Source organism: Phacochoerus africanus, chromosome 5 (assembly GCF_016906955.1).
Source record: "Phacochoerus africanus isolate WHEZ1 chromosome 5, ROS_Pafr_v1, whole genome shotgun sequence".
NCBI lineage: Eukaryota > Metazoa > Chordata > Mammalia > Artiodactyla > Suidae > Phacochoerus > Phacochoerus africanus.
This window is the reverse complement of record NC_062548.1, coordinates 75,709,971-75,729,961: the sequence shown is the minus strand read 5'-3', so window position 1 is coordinate 75,729,961 and position 19,991 is coordinate 75,709,971. Positions and strand designations below refer to the sequence as shown.

General features: G+C 37.4%; 1 protein-coding gene across 7 annotated transcripts in view; it reads left to right on the top strand.

Annotated features, from left to right (window-relative positions):
• Positions 1–3,197: 3,197 nt before the first annotated feature.
• ZNF638 (zinc finger protein 638) overlaps positions 3,198–19,991 on the top strand; it is a 78,980-nt gene continuing 62,186 nt past the window's right edge. For 4 of the 7 annotated variants that reach the window (XR_007135089.1, XM_047781816.1, XM_047781813.1 and 1 more), the window contains exons 1-2: positions 3,209–3,298; positions 14,769–16,284. Coding sequence is in view for 6 of the 7 variants with exons in the window: in XM_047781816.1 (XP_047637772.1) it covers positions 14,971–16,284 (1,314 nt within the window). In the remaining variant the exon portion in view is untranslated. Of the gene's footprint in view, positions 3,299–14,768; positions 16,285–19,991 lie in introns of all 7 variants that reach the window. The other 3 variants (XM_047781815.1, XM_047781814.1, XM_047781812.1) reach the window with 2 other exon arrangements.

The following is a 19,991-nucleotide window of genomic DNA, read 5'->3' as shown; positions in this document are numbered from 1 at the left end:
CCCACTGTGGCAACACCCATGCTGTCTTCTTAATGATGCCTTTCTTGACCATCCTATTTGAATTGGAGCATCCGTCACCTCCTTGTTCCCTGCATTAGATCCCTATGTTTGTTTTTCTTCATAGCACTTACCAATATCTGATATACGATGTATTGTTTATTGTCTGTTTCCCCCATCAAGGCTGTGTGTGCCATGAGGGCAGGATTAGTGTTGCTTTTTGGTTTGCCATTGATTCTTTGGTGCCCAGAAGAGTTCCTGGCACCAAATAGACCCTCGAGTAATATTTATTGGATCAGTTAATGAATGAACAAATGGTACTGGCCCACGGGCAGACAAATTGATTGGTAGGACAGCCTAGAGAGTCCATAAATCCATTTATATATATAGGAGCTTAATAATTTGTTGTTGTTTGAAGGGAAGAAGCATTTCAATGAAGGGGGAAATGTTGGTTTATTTAATATCTGGAAACTTCACAATTGATTTAATACATTTGGGAGAAGATATTAGACAACTATTTCATATCACAAAAAGAATACATCTTAGATTAACCTGACAGCTAACTAAAAAATAAAATTATATAACTGTAAGCAAATTTTGGAAATTTTAGAATTTTGGGGTAAGCTCTGGGTGCATATGCTTCTGGAGGGTGAGATGAGTCTTCTTAGACAAAAAAATTCAGAGGTCATAAAGGAATAGCTGACAAATTTGATTACATTTAAATTTTAATGGCAAAAGAAACTCAGAAGCAAAATTGCTGAAAAAATTTCAACATATTTGACAAAGGGTTATATTCTTTCTATACAAACGCTATCTCCTGATAAAAAAGAGACAATCGGCGCATTAAAAATGCAAACAAAGAATATTAAACATTTTTTTAAAGGAATAAATGCGTGTGGCCAGTAGATATGAAAGGATACTCAACAATTTAACATATACACACGTGCTCGTGTACTCACAGCCCACTTTTTTTTTTAATGTTCTTTCATCAAATATACACTGATTTTCTATTGTGTGCCAAGTATCATTCTAGGCATTGAAGATAAAGCAGCAAAGAAAACAAACGAATATCCTCGACATCACATAACTCATGTTCTAGGGGAAAGAGATAAATAATAATAGATAAACCAAATGATATTTAGAAGGTGGTAAGCCCTATAGAAATAAAGCCATATAAGGGGGCAACATAAATAAAGAAAATGAAAAGATTTTAAGAGGTTAGTTTGCCCAACTGTAGGAAAATGAACTTGAAAACCTAGATAAAATGGGTGCTTTTCTGGGAGAATGTAAGTTACAAAAATGATTGTGGAGGGGAGAGAGAAATTCTAATCAAATTATATATCATAAAATATCTACAGAGAGTTTTTCAAGGGAAGATTCTAGAAAAAGAGGAGATGTTTAAAAGGTGAATTTTACCTAACTTAAAGAGCAGACATGCTCCAATGAGTTTTAAGTTATTTCAGAGTTGAAAGAAAGAAGTGAGGTTGTAGAGAAATGGTCATTCTATTTCATATTTAGTGACAGTGGAAATCTGTATAAACTTTTGGGAAAGTATTCTGACAATATCTAGTGAAATTAAAGCTTTTGGGAAAGTATCCCGACAATATTTAGTGAAATTAAATATATACATATATATATGAATATATATATTCTATTGTCTCATTATTGGGATTCTTGCCTTTGGAAAGGAAAAATATCAGTTGGTAAGGCTGTTTGTATAAAGCAATGTTTGTAGTATCAAAAAGACTAAACAACTGTGGTGTTCAGTAACAGGTTAGAAGTTGCCGTGATGGCTCAGTGGTTAATGAACCCGACTAGTATCCATTAGATGGGGTTTAATCCCCGGCCTTGCTCAGTGGTTTAAGGATCCGGGTTGCTGTGAGCTGTGGTACAGGTCGCAGACAGGGCTCAGATCTGATGTTGCTGTGGCTGCAGTGTGGGCCGGCAACTGTAGCTCCAGTTGGACCCTTAGCCTGGGAACTTCCATGTGCGGAGGGTGTGCCTTCCATGTGCCCTAAAAACATACACACACCAACCCCACCCCCAAAACCCCCAAAACAGTTTAAATTGATGATGGAACCATACTGTGAATATTATGCGACTATTTTAAAAAAAGGATGGTTTACTTGGACGAATGTCAGTAATCAGGAAAGCAAATAGTAGGTTAATGTGTAAATCTTTGGGGAAAAAAGTGTAAAGAATGTTTACTATTACATGCAAATAACACATTTGTGTATATTTGTATGAATATAAAGAAGGAAATAATATGGAAGGAAAGAACCAAACTTTAACGTTGGTTATTTGGCTTTTTCTTTGTTGTTTTTGGCATGTTGCCTCTAGCAGGACTTTTAGCTTGAAATGAAAATGTGGTAAGATACATTTTATAAAAGACTTTCTTTCAGCCTTTTCTATGCTTATTTTAATGTGAATAAAAGAAATACATCTGCTTGGGTACTAGGTAAAGCTGTTGCTTGAGACTCAATGTAGGTGATGTGAATTGTGTGGAATCCACAAGGCAGAACTTGTGAGTTTTACCAGATTTTGCCCAATGATTGAATTTTTATGTTGGTGTGGTAACCTTGAGAAGTAACTGAAATTCTCTCCACCTAAGGTTTTTAATCAGTAAAATAAAGGTTTAAAGTATTTACCACACTAAGTAGGTGTTTTTATTGTGAAACGACTCAAGAAAGGATTTTCGATGTTAAAACTTTTAGCTCAATAAGCCTTAATTGTATTTAAATATCCTGAACCTTGTCAGTGCTTATGATACACCTCGCATCATTGCTAAAGGGATGCAAATCTATATATCTGTATCTAGAGGATACAGACAGGCAAGATCTTAACAGTACAAAACAATAAGATACCCAGTGCCAGATGGAATATACGTATTTTAATGTATTATTGAAGGCAAAAATGATCAGGGAAGACTTCATGGAGGAGGTAAGACAAAGCAGATGTTACAAATGCGCTTGATTTGGACAAGACAATTCAAGTCTTGCACTGTACCGTCAGACGCAGTTACCTGTGCCCGAGTTTTCCCCGGGGAGGCCTGGAACACCGCACGGGAGAGCGCCCCCTTCCGGAACCAAGTTCCTCCGGCGCCTTTCTCCTGTGCCTCCGGGCGAGCGCGGTGCCGGCGGTACGCAGGCGCCGGGAGCAGATGAGGGCTCGCAGAGGCTCGACAGGCGCGCATGCGTGCAGCTCTCCGGAGGCGGTAGCTTCTTCGGCGTCGAGACTGGAGGCTGAGTGCTAAACTGTGTGGGGCGCAAATGGGATCCGGCTGTTAGTCGGGTAGGCATAGGTAGGACGCCTGCCTTGCGGGGAGCAGGGGGCTGGAAGGCGGGAGCCCATAGCGTGGGGGTCCTGAGCCTTTCCTGTGCGATCCGGGCCGACTATTGTATCTGTGTCGCAGCGGCTGCGCACAAAATGGCGGCGGGCAGACGGCGGGGGCGGGAGGAGGTTGGGGGACCCCCGGGATGGGAAGGTAGCTCGGCTGCCCCGCCAGCGCGTCGGCTCACCGCACTGCCCCGGAGGGCCGGGTCGGGCGCCCGTGCTAGGACCCTGCTTCAGGAAGAGCCGCCTGACGCCGTTGCACTGGGCCGAGGAACGAAAACAGCCCTTTGGCAAGGCCGTAGCGGCCCCTTCCCCATCGGCGCGGGGCCTGCGGAGACCGCGCCAGGCCTGACAGGCGGAGGAAGCGGTGGTGAGGGAGCGTTGCGGAGGGAGGACCCATTCCCATCGGGCCTGGAAAAGAGGCGGCGGAGCTCGAGCTGAGCGCTTTGGCAAGCGACATTGTGCAAGAAGCGTGGAGAGAAGAGCGTGTTTGGGGTTGGGGAAGGGGGAATTGGGGTGAACGGGGACGGTTACGGTCGAGCGGCTTTTGCTGGTCGGTGTTTCCTCTGCCAGCCCGGCGCGAGCGTGAAAGCAAAGAAAATGTCACCTCTGTGCGGGATACAGAGGGCGCGTGAACTGCTCTGATACTTATTTCCAAATTTCTCAGAGGAATCGAGAACGCGGATCGTTAGGGATTTCGTTGTGTGTGGTTCCTAGCTTGGGCCCCGTTCTGTTAAAGGGGGGGAGGAGGAGGAATGTACCACGTACTAGAATCCTTGACATCTGAATCAGATCTTCTGTTGTTTTGAGATAACTGTGAATGAGGGAGACTTATATTGTTACAAACTCTTTAACTGAACTAGACAATGAAGGCTGCCTCAAGCTGTTTTTTTTCTTAATCTTAAAAATTTGCCCTTAGGCGAAATTTGGGACGAAATACCTCTTTTAATCTGGAGGAGTTCTCAAGAAAAATTAGCAGGATCCGGCTGCTTATGTGGATTCAAATGCTTTTTCTAACCAGCTTTGGAATTGTGCTACACACAGTTCTTTTTCTTTATGTGTTGTAAAGGGTTAACATTTTTCACGAATGTTTGCTGGTTCTGTTTTGCAGTTAATATCGATCAATGAAAAAAATTACAAAAAAATGAGTTTAATGAACTTATTCGGGAAAATGAACGCATAATTTATAGTATTTCAACCTAACTTTAAATATTGTTGATGATTAGGTAGTCTCGACTTAGTGGGCTTATGTTGCATTCTTTTTCTTTTTTCGACAGCATTTCATATACACATTATCTTGTATTCTCATTCTGTAATATACATTTTTAAATAATTATGTGGAGTCAGCATGTTAATACACTAAAATATGCCAGGCCATTCCCTTCTTGATTGTGTTGGAACCAAGTGATGGTAAAGATAAAACAATGGGAAGAAACCACAAAATCTCATTTGTTTTTATTAACTGGTTTTCGGAATGTATTTATTCACGTCACACATATCTATTACCTTGAGTATTGGTTATATTTTAGTTTTGTAATCTCTTGTGTTTTGTTATGAAGGGTGTATACAGCAGATACCCCTGCCTGCTTATGGCATCAGACTCTTTTTTTTTTTTTCCTTTTCTTTTTCTTCTTTTACAGCATATCTGCTGTAATGCTTCTTACAGTCGCTGATCATTTTGTACTTTCATGGCAGTTGTAAAGATTTTCTCTTGGGTGCTCTTAGGGTGATGTCTGGAAATTTTGTTTTTATGTAGTGAAAAAGAGTGTGAGACAAATAGTTTAGTGGAAAGAGAATAGACTTTGGAATCAGAAGATTTGGCTTCTAATCCCTGTTTTCCTCTTATTGTATGAGTGAGATTTTGGGTTTTTATGAACTTTTCTTAGGATTATTGTGAGGATTAAGTGAGACAGTGTATGAAAAGCCCCTGTCCCTTGACACATACTAAGTGCTTAGTAAATATTAGCTGTTACTGCTGTTGCAAATTTTTAAGTGCTTAGGTAGCATCTTTTGATAGAAAATTGCAACTGTGGATACTCCCTTTTAATGAAAAAGAAGAGGCTTTTTGATTAAATCAGGGATTTTGATTAAATTGGAGTTGTAAGGTCATCTAATCTCATTGAGATATTTAATTCATCTATAAACTTTATGCCTCTCGTAGTAGCACTTATCAAAATACATTGTGACCATTTATTTATATGATTGTGTCCTTCATCTTTGTACCTGTCCCAGTGTGTATTAGATGCTCACATGTTGAGTGGATGAACTCAGCTTGTGGTTCCCAGAGTCTGAATAAGAATAGAGGCCTTTGGAGTCCAAATTGTGCATTTTCTACTGTAACTTAATATATACTGATCAAAGTTTAAAAATTATCTGACCAAATAGTTAATAAAATGCTTATATACTAAGAAACAGTGCTTCCAGTATGGGTACTCAAAAATATATTTGGCTGTTATGAGAGGAAACAACCTACTGAATGTTGAAGTGTGGTGGTTTAGAGATCCTCCAAATTGAAAGTAATTATATTTGTGGTTAAAGCCAATAAGCCCTCTTTGTATCCAACTTTACCTACTCTGTCATTGCTTCAAGTTTATTTACTGTAGTTTGAAATTTGTAGTGGAAATGAAGATGGAAGGAAGATAGGTATATCGAAAATAAGAGAATAATGGAAAAGAAGAAATAATGGTAGGGAAAAAGTGAGGTATAGAAATACGACACAACTCTAAGAATAATCAGTGAGGATCAAGAATAATGGGTTTTGTATTGAAAAGAAACATTTGGCGAGAATAGGAGAAGGATTTTTTGTTTGTTTGTTTTTTGTCTTTTTGCCTTTTCTAGGGCCGCTCCCAAGGCATATAGAGATTTCCAGGCTAAGGGTCTAATCGGAGCTGTAGCTGCTGGCCTACACCACAGCCACACGGGATCTGAGCCACATCTGCAACCTACACCACAGCTCACGGCAACGCCAGATCCTCCACCCACTGAGCAATGCCAGGGATCGAACCCGCAACCTCCTGGTTCCTAGTCGGATTCGTTAACCACGGAGCCACAATGGGAACTCCAGCAGGAGAAGGGGTTTTAAGATAACCCATGTTGATATTTTCTTAGTGCTTATTTGGGGTACATATATTTTGAATTATTTTTTAACTTGGTATTGAGCCCCTCAGATACCACAGTATATTTATGCTGCAGTCATTCTTACCTTTTTATACATTTTTCCTGCCTTATTTCCATAGTCTTCATTTTGTTAAACTTTCAGCTGATCTCCGTGTTGTATCTGCTAATGAGTAAATGTTGCCGACTTTTTTCCTTTTGAATTTCTTCACTTAAAAAAATTTTTTTTTCATTATGGAAAATTTTAAACATATACAGAAGCAGCTTATTAGATAATGATTCACCCATGTACCTGTCACTGAGCTTCAGCAGCTACAACCAATGATCAGTCTTTACCTTCTACCCTGTTTTTAAGCAAATTCCATATCATATTATTCATCTATCATTCAGAATTTTTTTCTAAAATATTTTAGGAAAAAACATGCTTATCATACCTAAAATAATAATAGCTCCTTAATGTCAGATACTCAGTCAATACTCAGATTTCCCCATTTTTATATACCACACATGTGTGTATATATGTATTAATTTAATTTTTATTCCTACTATCATTGACATTTTCAGATATTACCCAAGACTTAATAAAAGGAAAGAATAACTACCTGCTTCTTAAGTAAAGCGTTTTTTTTACTAACATTTTTTGAGCATCTATTGCATGTCGGGGGTATGATTTTAATCAGTCTTTATATCAGTATGCTGTACTGAGGCTTGGGATAATCAGCTTGCCCAGGCTCACATTTTTAGCAAGCAGCAGGGTCTGAATTAAAACACTGATTCTAGGGTCTAAGATCTTAAAAACACTATGCAACATTAGTGTTAAATTTTACTTACGGGAGTTGCCCAATTTTGCATGAAGTCACTTGCTGGCACCCCTCCTAGCAGGGTGGATATCTTCAGATCAGTGGAAATTTCCCCAAAGATCAGATTATTATGGATTGCATAATGGCCTAACAGTCAATAGTTAGGGAGTAAACATGATACGGAGAGACAATAACCAAATCCAAAAATGTGCTTAAGTCTGGTGCTCTTTATCATGTTGCCATCTTTCTGCATGTCACCTTACTTGCTTATAGTCCTCTTTTGACTTAGTATATAAAAGAGGTTAGATAGTACGGTGTTGGGTCATTAATGATTTTTTTTTTAATGAATTAAAGTGCTGGCTGACAGGAATTCCCTGTTTCACTTCCCTCTATCCTTTTGTGTGCTGAAATGCATACACACACACACACACACACACACACACACACACACATCCCTATTTTTTTTCCTGAACTATCTTGAGAATGTTGTATTGTGCTCCTTTACCCTTTATTAGTTGTTAATTAGTTTAATAGTTGATTTCCTTAAAATTGGGTATTTTCTTTTATAGTGCAGTTATCAATCTCAGTAAATTTAACATTCATCAATTTTTTTTACAATATTCTGGGAGTTCCTGTTGTGACTTAGCAGGTTAAGTAAGGTGAGGATGAAGGTTCCATCCCTGGCCTCTCTCTTTCAGTGGGTTAAGTAAGGATCTGGTGTTGCTGCAAGGTGCAGTGTAGAGGTTGAAGATGCGGCTCGGATCTGATGTGGCTGTGTAGGCCTCACTCAGATGCAGCTCTGATTTGACCCCTAGTCTGGGAACTTCCATGTGTCACAGGTGCGGTCGTAAAAAAGAAAAAAAAAATGTTTTTAAACCATATTCTGATTTTGTCATTTGGCCTAGAAATGTTTCTTAACCCCAACTCCAGTACGGCATCAGTCTAGGATTAGGTAATTGCATTTCTTTAGTCTTCCTTACTCTGGAATATTTCTATTGTCTTTTTTATGAAGTTGACATTTTTGAAGAAAACTATCTGCTTTTTAAAAAAAATTAGAAAAGTTCTCATTTTAGATTATTATTTGTATGTGTGTGTGTTGTTGGTGGGATGTTTCTTCTTGAATAGATTCAGATTGTGCATCCCTGGCCAGAAAAATTAAATTGCAGTGTCCCCCATGGTATCAGACAGATTTGGAGATGCGCAAAGACCATATGCCCCTCATGGGTAATATGATGTTTGATTCCAAGGCCATGCCAGTGTGTATTCCTCATTAAAATTTCACTGTGGACTTAACTTGTATGGTTGATTCTTGCCTGAACCAATCTTTACATTACTATGATGGCTACAAAATGATTTTCCCACTTAGCAGTTTCTCTGTGTTTATAATGGTTGGTATGTAGTTATGGACGCCTAGTTTTCTCTGTGGTTTGTAATTTATCGCTGTCCAGTTCTTACTTGCTTTCTCCCATTACATTTTTTCCCCACAGTGAGAGCCCTGTTTTTGCACACTATCAAAATATTTATTTCTTTACTCACAGGAATATCTAAAGTAATTTAAGAATTGCTTCACCCATACCACTACCAAAAAAGCAAAAAAACAAAACAAACTACTGAAGAGAGTAAGAATTTGTAGTTCTCCCTTTCTAGCTCCACCAAAGTTGAGGGTGAATCAGTCAAATATGAATTTATAAATTACTTGCAATGGTTTTCTTTTTCCCCATTACCGAGTTATGGTATTTGTGTGCAGAGCAATTTAGTTTGCTTTCAGTTTTAGCTTTTTTCCCCTCTTCCCACCCTTCTTTTAATTTATTAAAAAAATATAGGTTATTAACATGCTTCTAAAGGTCAAAACTGTATAGTAAGATGTACTCTATGAAACATAGTTCCCATTTTCTTCGTTTCAGTCCTCTATTATCCCTTATGGATAACCAGCTTCATTGTTTTCTGTTATCCTACCTGTATTTCTTTTTTTTTTTTTGTCTTTTTGCCATTTCTTGGGCCGCTCCCGCGGCATATGGAGGTTCCCAGGCTAGGGGTCTAATCGGAGCTGTGGCCGCCAGCCTACGCCAGAACCACAGCAACGCGGCATCCGAGCCGCGTCTGCAACCTACACCACAGCTCACGGCAACGCCGGAACGTTAACCCACTGAGCAAGGGCAGGGACCAAACCCGCAACCTCATGGTTCCTAGTCGGATTCATTAACCACTGCGCCACGACGGGAACGCCTGTATTTCTTTTTGTAACTGTAAGCAGGTATATGTGTTTTCTTATTTCTAGTTTTTATGTAAAATAACATAAGGCTTTAAGGTATTTGGCCAGATTAGGTATGCCTAATTGAAGATTTTGAAAACCCATTTAAGGCAGATTGGAAGCATTTTTTGGCTCATGGCAACTTCATGAAAAAAGTGAACAACCAGATGTCAGGGAGGGCAAGTATATAGTTTGATCTCAAGAACATTTGGAACTGGGTGGTGAATTACTGTATTTATCTCTTAGTCCTGCTTACCTGCTATATTGGCTTTATTTTGTATCAGTGTTTGTGCTTTCCCACTTAAGCAGTAAGTTTTATCACCCACATTTGAGTCTTATTAACATTCACCACTTTCTCAATTCTAGTTTAAAAAAAAAATCGCAGAAAAGATTTCTTTATTCCAACTTGGATCTGATGGTTTGTCTTGGACTAATGCTTCGTATTGTGAACATCTCAGGGGAGTATCATTTACTCTGAATACTGTTGTCTCTGGAGACCCATTTATGTATTTTATTTATGCAGTGCACATAATCCTAAACAACGAAAAAGCAACTGATTATACATCACATATCTTGTTTATCAGAAAAAAATATTTTCCTGGAAATATTAATTATTAAATCATTGTATATAAGGTTGTTAATGGTTCTCATGGTGATTTGTTCCTGGTACTGTGCATTGTTAGCAAGTTGATCTTCATTTTCTTTCAGATCTGAAGTCATGGTAGTTACCAATCCTTTGAGGTAGCAGTGAAGTTCGTGATGCCCTTCATGATAAAAATGTCTGATTTTCTTCTAGTTTTTTCATTCTGTTTCTTTGACAATTTCATTGAAGTACCACATTTTGGACCTTTTTAACATCTAGCATGATACTCTCTGTCCACACTTGTGGCACCTTCAGAATTATGACTTGCATACCTTTTGTGAGACATAAGGGGGTAAAACAAATGGTAGAAAAGAGTTGGCTGAGTAGATCTAACTATATACTAGAGGAAATTAGAAGACTCAGTACCAGGAATTCCTGTTGTGGCGCAGTGGAAACAAATCTGACTAGTGTCCATGAGGATGCGGGTTGGATCCCTGGCCCTGCTCAGTGGGTTAAGGATCTGGCATTGCCATGAGCTGTGGTGTAGGTCGCAGACTCCACTCGGATCCTGCCTTACTGTGGCTGTGGCGTAGGCCAACAGCTATAGCTCCGATTCAACTGCTAGCTTGGAAACTTTCATATGCCATGGGTGTGACCCTAAAAAGCAAAAATAAAGAAAGAAAACTCAGTACCACTTAAATTGAGAAAAGCACAGAATGATATGTACTCACTCAGCAGATTGACTGACCAATGTAAAACCTGCATTCTTAGGTGTGAAACTGTTCTGAGACAGTTTCTCTAACAGAGTATCAGATGAGGTATGTAGGTACCTCGAAAAGTAATGTCAATGGTACTTTTCCCTTTGTGGTAAGATTATAGAAAATTTTTTTCTTTTCTGCATGTCACGAGCAATGATTTTTCTTTCTGTTGGGAAGGGTGGAAATGAACAGGTATTGCTTTTTTTTTTAATAATTAGAAGAAACAGTTTATATACATTTAAATTTTATATATCTAGAATAAGACATGGAAAGAACACCAAGGTGGGGGGGAGTTCCCCTGGTGGTGTAATGGTTAGGATTCATCACTTTGACCACTGCGGTCCAGGTTTAATTCCTGGTCTGGGAACTGAGATCTCAGATTAAGTTGCTGCATGCTGTGGCCAAAAAAGAAAAAAAAGAAATCAACTTAACAGCAACAAAAGAGATACCATTTCTTGGAGTTTCCTTGTGGTGCAACAGCTTAAGGATCTGGCATTGTCACTGTAGCGGCTTGAGTTGCTGCTGTGGTGTCGATTTGATCCTGGTTCCTGGTTTGGGAACTTTCCACATGCCGTGGGCACAGCCAAAAAAAAAAAAAAAACCCAACAAAAAAAACAGCAAGAGGAGTTGTGGGTTCTATCTTGCCACTTAGTTTTAAGGTTTTACTTATCTGTAAACTTGGATTCCCTTGCTCACAGGGTTGTTGTAAGGCTCAAATGAGATAATGAGTATCAAAGCTTTTGAACCATGAAATGCTGTAAAGTGCAAGTATGGAGTTTGATATAAGTCTTTTCATTATGAATCTAATGGAGCAGTTTTGATCTGGCTGACCAATTTTTGATGATGCTTTTGTATTTTTAGATTTCAGATTTTTTTTATCAATATCTGTAAAGAAAATTAAGGATTCTCTTCCTCTCCAAGACTTGATTTTAAATAGCAGACGGGTTTTGACTGTCAGTGGTAGTGGACATCTCAGAAATACCTTGGGATATAATGGCAATATCTTCATGTGTGCCTTAAGAACTCAGTTTCTGTTAGATGCTTCTAAAAGAATTTTTATGGTTGACATTTTGTTTAATTTCTTGCTTTTAGAGTGGCATATTTTAGTTCTTAATAGGACATAGAAGAGTTTTTAACTGCTGCTTGTCAAAATAATTCTTCAGGAGTTCAGAATGTTTTGTGATCATTAATATTCTGTTTTTGAAAAATATTAAACATAGGAAAATAAAATATTGATTGAAAATAGCAAATAGGATAGTTCATACAATAAAGTTTGGTATACTGTCTTCCCCTTCCCATCCATGTATGTATGTACATATACAAAACTAGAAATAGAGCAAAACATTAGTCCACTGTAAGTGATGGTTTTATTGGTAAGGATTTCATTTTCTACTTTTTATTGTTTTCTTTAACAAGCATATGCTATTTTTATAATCAGGAATAAATATTTGTTTTAAAAATTTAGTGTTATTTAACTGCAGTTGTTTTCAAAGGAGTAACTGAGAGCTCAGATCTCAACTCAGATTTTTGCTAGTCAGTCTAATGATAAGTTAGGTAATGATAAGTTTGCTCTCTGTAAGTTCCATTAGGTAAATGAACTTCTTTATGGCCAGAACTCCTGGAGATAAATGAGAAAGACTTTATAATTGTTGTCTTTATTTGTTCAGTTATTTTCCAGGTGTTAATGCCAAATTTACCTTTGTTTTATTGGTTCTTATTTTTTAATCACATTGTTCTTAGGCTATATCAGTTCCATTCTCAAAAGACTGAGGGTTTATTTTCTTTTGTGGTATAACTTAATTCTTAATGGGGTTTTGTATTAAGAGACATTTGCTTATTTTGCTTAATTTTACTTTCTTCATCTCACAGATAGTTTTTTCCCCCACCAAAATGTATAATGAAACAGAGAAAGAGTGAAATACGAAACTACTTAATAATTGATAGTTGTGTCAGGTGGGAAGGAAAGATGTGGGGTTAAATGAACTAAAGTGAGATTTTAGATTTATATCTGCATGTTATTTGTATATTGCCTGTTAATCATAACAAATTAGCTCATGTTGGCTTATGTTAGACCTTGGTGTGATAATGATAGATTGAGAAGTATAAAATTATGTTGGTTTTAATATTCTCCTATTCCTCCTTTTTGTTTAAAGTGCCACCCCTAATAATATTAGCACTCTGATTTTTTTTTGGGGGGGTAGTGTTCAAGTATGTGAAAAAGTAGAGAGGAAAGGAAATAAATTCTTATGGACCCGTCACTCAGCTTCCACAACAAGTATTTTGGCCAGTTGAACTTCATCAAACTTCTCTCATCTACCAGACTCCACCCCACCTCCACCAACATGCACCCTTTGTTTTCTAGATTATTTTAATGAAAATCCCAAATTCATCATTTCACGTGTTAGATACTGAGTCAATAGCATTTGATTCTTTAAATGTAGCCATGACTCTGGGTATATTTAACTGTAGGTTTTCAGTTTATAATAGACAAGGAAAAAGTGTTAACTATTGTGTAATTGGGGAGCTTGCCTTTTTCTAATCTTTTTACATTTTTTAAAAGACTTTTGCATTATTAGGATTAATTGCTTCAAAACACTGTTTTATAAAGCACAACTGGGATTTTTCCATACGTTGCAGGCACAACCAAAAAAAAACTTAAAAAGGGAAGTATTTAAAGGTTTTTAATCAGTAATGACAGAATGAATTGGGATGGAGGCCAACTGTGGTATAGAATGGCGAGAGCTTGTAGTAGGATGGTGATGTTGGTGAAAGGAAAAAGAAAAGTATGTATTATTAGAGATATAGACAAGAATACATGGACTTTTAAGATTAGTTAGAAATGGAGAATAAAGTGTTTTTGAGCCTTATTGAAATTGATAGTTTCAGAGGGAAAGTTCCTAAGTCAGTAAAAACAGTAGCTAAGGGAGATAGGTTCTTGGCAAATTTTTTTTTTCTGTCTTCCAAGATGATTTTATTAAATAGTCCTGAGGTTATTGAAGATTGAAATGTTTTCACTTAAGCTATATTTTGTCTTGGTCCAGAATTTTATAGTTTTGTCAGAAACATGCAGTTAATAAGTTTAATTATGTATACATTTTAAAATCATTTCCAGCAAGCTGTTTTCATTGTATTATAGTAATCAGAAACCTTAACTTAGGATATTCTACATTTTCTAAAATTCTATAAACACATTTAGTAAGACTTTGTTATCTGGAATTGCTCTTCTCCCAGTTGCCTTAAAACTCTAGAAGGTACTTATCCTGTAAAACTCAACTTAAGCATTCATGACCTCTTCCAGAAATCTTTTCCTGATACTTTTTAGCATTGTTGTAATACTGACAAACTACTACAGTTGATTTATTTTGTTTTCTTTGTTAGATTGCTTGCATTTTGGCTATAGTAATTATGTTTTATTCTTTAAAACTCCAGAGACTAGTGTGACTGTCAATATTAGACAATAAATATTTAATAAATTGAATGAATGATTCCGAACTCATTCCTTTCCATTAAAATCAAAAAGAAGGGGGGAAAAGATCTATGGTGATAAAGAAACAACTTCTGAGAACTTACTGACCACAGCAACTGAATGTATATCCTCACCCCATCCCCCAGTGGCATGCAGGATTTGGACACTTCTAAGAAGTTTTAAAAGGAGTTGTTAATTTCTGCTCAGCACCTAGGACAGCACCCAGTGCAACACAGTGTACATGAACTCTGGCTTGAGGTTTGGGGTTTGTGTTCTGGATTCAGGAAAGAAAAGAAGATAAAATTTTTGGGAAAGTTTGAAATCCTCATAAGCACTTACTCTAAAAATTTATGAAATGCAGAATGGTTTCATGGCATTGTTTCAAAATGTTTTACACTGGCTGTAGAACCCACTTCATGAAGTAGTTTGAGTTAAAATGATCTAATATTTGTGTTTTAACTTTCAGCTTTGTGTTATTCTTGGAAAATTTCGCACCACTTGTGAATTCCTTGAACCTGGGCATTGCAAACCCACTTCTGTTGGGCCCATCTCCTTTACACTTTGCTCAGATTAAGACTCAGTTGGCGCTTCAGCAGCTGAATGCCGTTGCCTCACATAGTTCAACACCACCTTATACTTTATTAAATCAGGCTTTCTTGAAAATAGCCATGTCGAGGCCCAGGTTTAATCCTCGAGGAAACTTTCCACTTCAGAGGCCACGAGCACCTAACCCTTCTGGGATGAGGCCTCCAGGACCATTTATGAGGCCTGGATCTATGGGTCTTCCAAGATTTTACCCAGCAGGGAGAGCCCGTGGAATTCCACACAGATTTGCTGGCCATGAATCCTATCAGAACATGGGACCACAGAGAATGAATGTTCAGGTAACACAACACCGAACTGACCCAAGATTGACCAAAGAAAAACTGGATTTTCATGAAGCACAACAAAAGAAGGGGAAGCCTCATGGTAGCCGGTGGGATGATGAACCTCATATATCTGCATCAGTGGGAGTGAAACAGAGTTCTGTACCACAGGTTACAGAGCAGAGTCCTAAAGTACAGAGTCGCTATACAAAAGAGAGTGCCTCAAGTATCTTAGCAAGTTTTGGATTATCTAATGAAGACCTAGAAGAACTCAGTCGCTATCCTGATGAACAGCTAACTCCTGAAAATATGCCATTAATTTTGAGGGATATAAGAATGCGAAAAATGGGGCGCCGGTTACCTAATTTACCTTCTCAGAGCAGAAATAAAGAAACACTTGGTAGTGAGGCAGTTTCAAGTAATGTGATTGATTATGGGCATGCAAGCAAATATGGCTACACAGAAGATCCACTGGAAGTACGTATTTATGATCCTGAAATTCCAACTGATGAGGTCAAGAATGAATTTCGGTCACAACCAAGCATTTCTGCATCTGTTCCCACTCCAAATGTGATATGTAATTCTATGTTTCCTATTGAAGATGTGTTTCGACAGATGGACTTCCCCAGTGAATCCTCCAGTAATCAGTCCTTTTTCCCAGTTGAGAGTGGAACCAAGATGTCAGGCTTACACATTTCAGGAGGACAGTCAGTCCTTGAACCTGTAAAACCTGTCAGCCAATCCATTAGCCAGACGGTTAACCAGACAATGAATCAGTCTCTGATTCCTCCATCTATGAACCAGCAACCTTTTTCATCAGAATTAATTTCAGCTGTAAGCCAACAAGAGCGGATCCCACATGAACCTGTCATAAATTCATCTAATGTCCATGGATCAGGAGGAGGTAAAAAGAGTTACCAGTCAGAGGCTGACATTCCCATTCAGTCTCCCTTTGGGATTGTGAAAGCATCATGGCTACCAAAGTTTTCACATGCTGATGCCCAGAAGATGAAGAGACTTCCAACTCCTTCTATGATGAATGATTATTATGCAGCGTCTCCAAGAATATTTCCACATTTGTGTTCTCTGTGTAACGTAGAATGTAGTCATTTGAAGGTGAGTGTTTTTAAAAGATCACTGTATCATGATGCTCAGCGCCCAAGTTTCCTCTAAATTCTCATATGTATGCCGGTGTTAACTAGTCATTAAGGAAATAACAAAATAATTTTGATTGCAACATCAACACTTAGTTGTAATATAAGTAGCCTGGCCTAAGTACTCAATTGAGTGTTAGGCTTTCTGTATTCCTGTGATTGGGCACACTACATGGATTTATCCATTTGTTTTGAAGTTTGATGAGTTATTCCAGAAAAATGCAACATAAAATTTATATGACATAAACTGTGTATTTGTAAGACAATGACACATGGGTTACTTTTATCTAAGTAAGAGAATGTATTAGTATAAAAATAAAAAGTTGGAATAAAACATTTAAAAGAGACAGTGTATTGTAGCCTGGCATGTATCTACCAGTCTTGGGCTAAAGATAGTTAATGTTGATTTAAATATTTTCTGGCTCTATCTTGAATAGGATTTTTAGTGTTCCTGAGAAGGCGGTTCCTAAGATAACTTAATCCATAGCAAAATTGAGTCAAGATGAAATTTTAGATGTTCAGCTGTGGGCTCAGAGCATAGCATATACAACTTTAAAGAGTCTTTAAAAAGCGAAGAAGCCTCAGGTGTCTTCATAGTTAGTATAGTTAGAGGGAGGTATTTTATGGAGATGCCAAAAAGTAATATAGATTATACTCTTTCATAGTAATCATTTGGTGGATTTGAGTAGAAATTTCTAAGTGTGTTTTATTTACTTATGTATGTTTGGAAAAACCACTGTTCCTTATATTTACTAATGTGATTTTAAGATTTATATTACAAATGGTCAGAAAGGAATGTACTTCCCATGGGAACAAGCTTTGATTCAAGGCCATAGCATTGGTTGTATACTTGGAATAGGCTTAAATGGGTGTTAATTCTCTTCGTTTTTTTTTTTTTCCTCTTTCCAGTGCTCCCCTTTTATTGTCTATTACGCACTCACCAGCTTTCAGCCAACAAAAATCTAATACCTAGAACTGATGTTTTTGTCATAAAGGTTAACTGTAGCAAAGGAAAGCAGCATTCTACCTCATTTTAGCCAGATATGCTGAGTTCTAATAAAATAATTATTGCTTTCCCCCATCAAAGGGGATCACATAGCCTTGGAAAACCTAGAATAATTCATAACGCTTAATTAAAATCTGTAAATAGCCCTAGCCTAATCACTGAATTGAGTGTTAGGCTCTCTGTATTCCAGTGATTTTGAACTTTCAAGTAGTCATGATGAAGCCAGGAAAAATATCTTTAAGAGTTTTAACTTTTAATCTGTAGAATAGAAATGATATACATTTTTTCAGTAGTTGTTTACTGGTTTTATACATGACTGTATTAGGTGCAGGGATGGAAATGAACTATATAAAACTGTGTTCTTCTACATAGTTATAACAGTCTCATTGAAGAGAAAAATTACACACCTAGAAAATTTTTTAAATATTGGAGGGGAACAAATGATTCAGTGATCGTAATTAACTTGTTTGGGTATGCTGTAGGGGGAGAGAGATTTAATATTTTTATCCTGATTACAGGCTTATATCAGTCCAGGCCAGCATTATCAATTTATTAACATCTCTTGTGTATTTAGCAGTATATAATTAAAAGTGTATTATACTTTCTGACACCAGAAGACTTCTATAGTCTAGTTAAAGAAGACTGAGTGATGAGCTGCACTGAGTCTGTCTGGAGTGATGTGGGGGGGAAGACTTCATGGAGTAGGTTGAAGATGGGTCTTGAGTGATGAGTAAGCTTAGATGTACTCAAGGGAGGGGAGATGACATTTCAGATAAGAGCAATAATAAGTATGAAGGGCCCTGAAGAGCTAGCCTAAGGAGTTTAGACTTGAGGTGGAAGGCATTAGGAAGGTAATTAAGGTTCTTAATCTGTGAAGTGACACGTTAAAAATGTATTTTAGGGAGGTAAGTCTGGCTGATGTATTCCGGATGCATAGGAATGAGAATTGATAGGTTAGGCACCTGACTGGAGGCTTCCTTAGTTATTCATGTGTAAGTTGGGGAAAATATGGGTTAATATGGTAAAAGTAAAAATTAGGGAAAAAAGTGCATCATCATTAGAGTTCGCAGAGATTGTTATTTAAAACAGACCTTTTAACAGAACAGCTCATTTTACCTAACTAATGAATTCTTCACTACTGGGTGACAAATTATAGGGATTTGTGGATGTGGACTTAGGTGGTACAAACTACCTCTCTTTTTTCTGTGACATATATTGCTGCCTTGTAAGTGTGCATGTATTCAACATTATACATATGTAACCAATAAATATAAATTACCAATTGGAGATTTTTTTCTTGCTAAGTAACATGTGACAATATGTTCCTCACCTCTGAGTCTTTAAAACTATAGCCTGAAAAAGACTACAATGGAATGTGAAATTATTTATTTTCTAAATTGAGATTCAAACAGAGGAGGAGCAGTCCCTTGATTTAGAAGTTATGTCTTTTTGACTGTTCCCAGTTGGTTTAGAAGCATGTCCTTAGATAGAACCATACCTTTTGACAGAAATAATTCAGTTTGAGAAAATAGTGACTGATGTAAAAGATTTTTGAAGTAATTGAAGGATAGAGAGCTCTGATAGGGTAGGTATTTTTCACAGTTTGATTCTGGGCCCACTTAAGTCTACAGTCCTTGCATCTCCTGCTTTGTAGGTAATTATCACTTTTTCTCTGGAGAGGCAGCACTGCTTTTGGACCCTTTTCTTACTGGAGAGTCTAGAAATTGAAGTGGCGTAGATATATTTACTGAGCTTAAAACAAGTAATGTCAGTGAGTGCAGTGGGCCTGTTAAGACACAAAGAAAGTAGGTGTGTATATGTAGGTAGAACTGGAGGAGTATGCCTCAAATAAGTTGTCAGCATCAGCTGATAGCTGCTATATCAAATACATGTACAGTATTATTTCTTCATATTTTTTCAAGAAAAGCTGGAAATCTTTGGGATTTTAAATGTTGGCAACTTATTCAAGTGAAACATCTTATGGTCCAAGTAAATCATGCCCAGCTCAGTACCTGCCAGTGTGTCTGTTTGATGTAAACAGTATCCAGTTAATGTCAAAGACATGGGTTTAGTATTACTAGAGACTCCTTAACTGCCAATCTTTTCTAGACTTCTACTTGTATCACTGAGCAGGATCTGCAGACATTTCTTTTTTGCAATCCGCAATCAGTTCCATGGCTTAATGAAATAGTTTAGGGTTTGTCATAACCTGCTGCTGAGTACTGCAAGTAGTGTGCACTTATTTTCAGGTAGTTCTTGACAAGGCAGATTCCAAAATTAGTGTCAACTCTGGTTTTTAACTGTGAATATTTCTAGTTCGTCTTTAGCAATGACAGACTGAAATGTTTTTGAAATGGAAATGAGTAACATTTTCCTCTAGGAAAGTTTCAAAACACAAAACTGTTCAGTAATTTTTTTGCCTTTCCAAATGCTGGAGAAACAGTAAAACTTTGAGTAATATACATGTTGCTTTTAAGTAATTATTTTACTTGGGGGACTGTATCTTTGAAAACTGTATTATTGCCTTAAAAGAAAAATCAGATGTATCTTCCAGGAGCTATTTATGGGTACAGAATGTAACTTTAGGGCAAATTTGTGAATGAAGTTATGTACAATAAAGCATTTTGTTCATTGTAAAGTTCTAAACGTAAGGGACATCATGT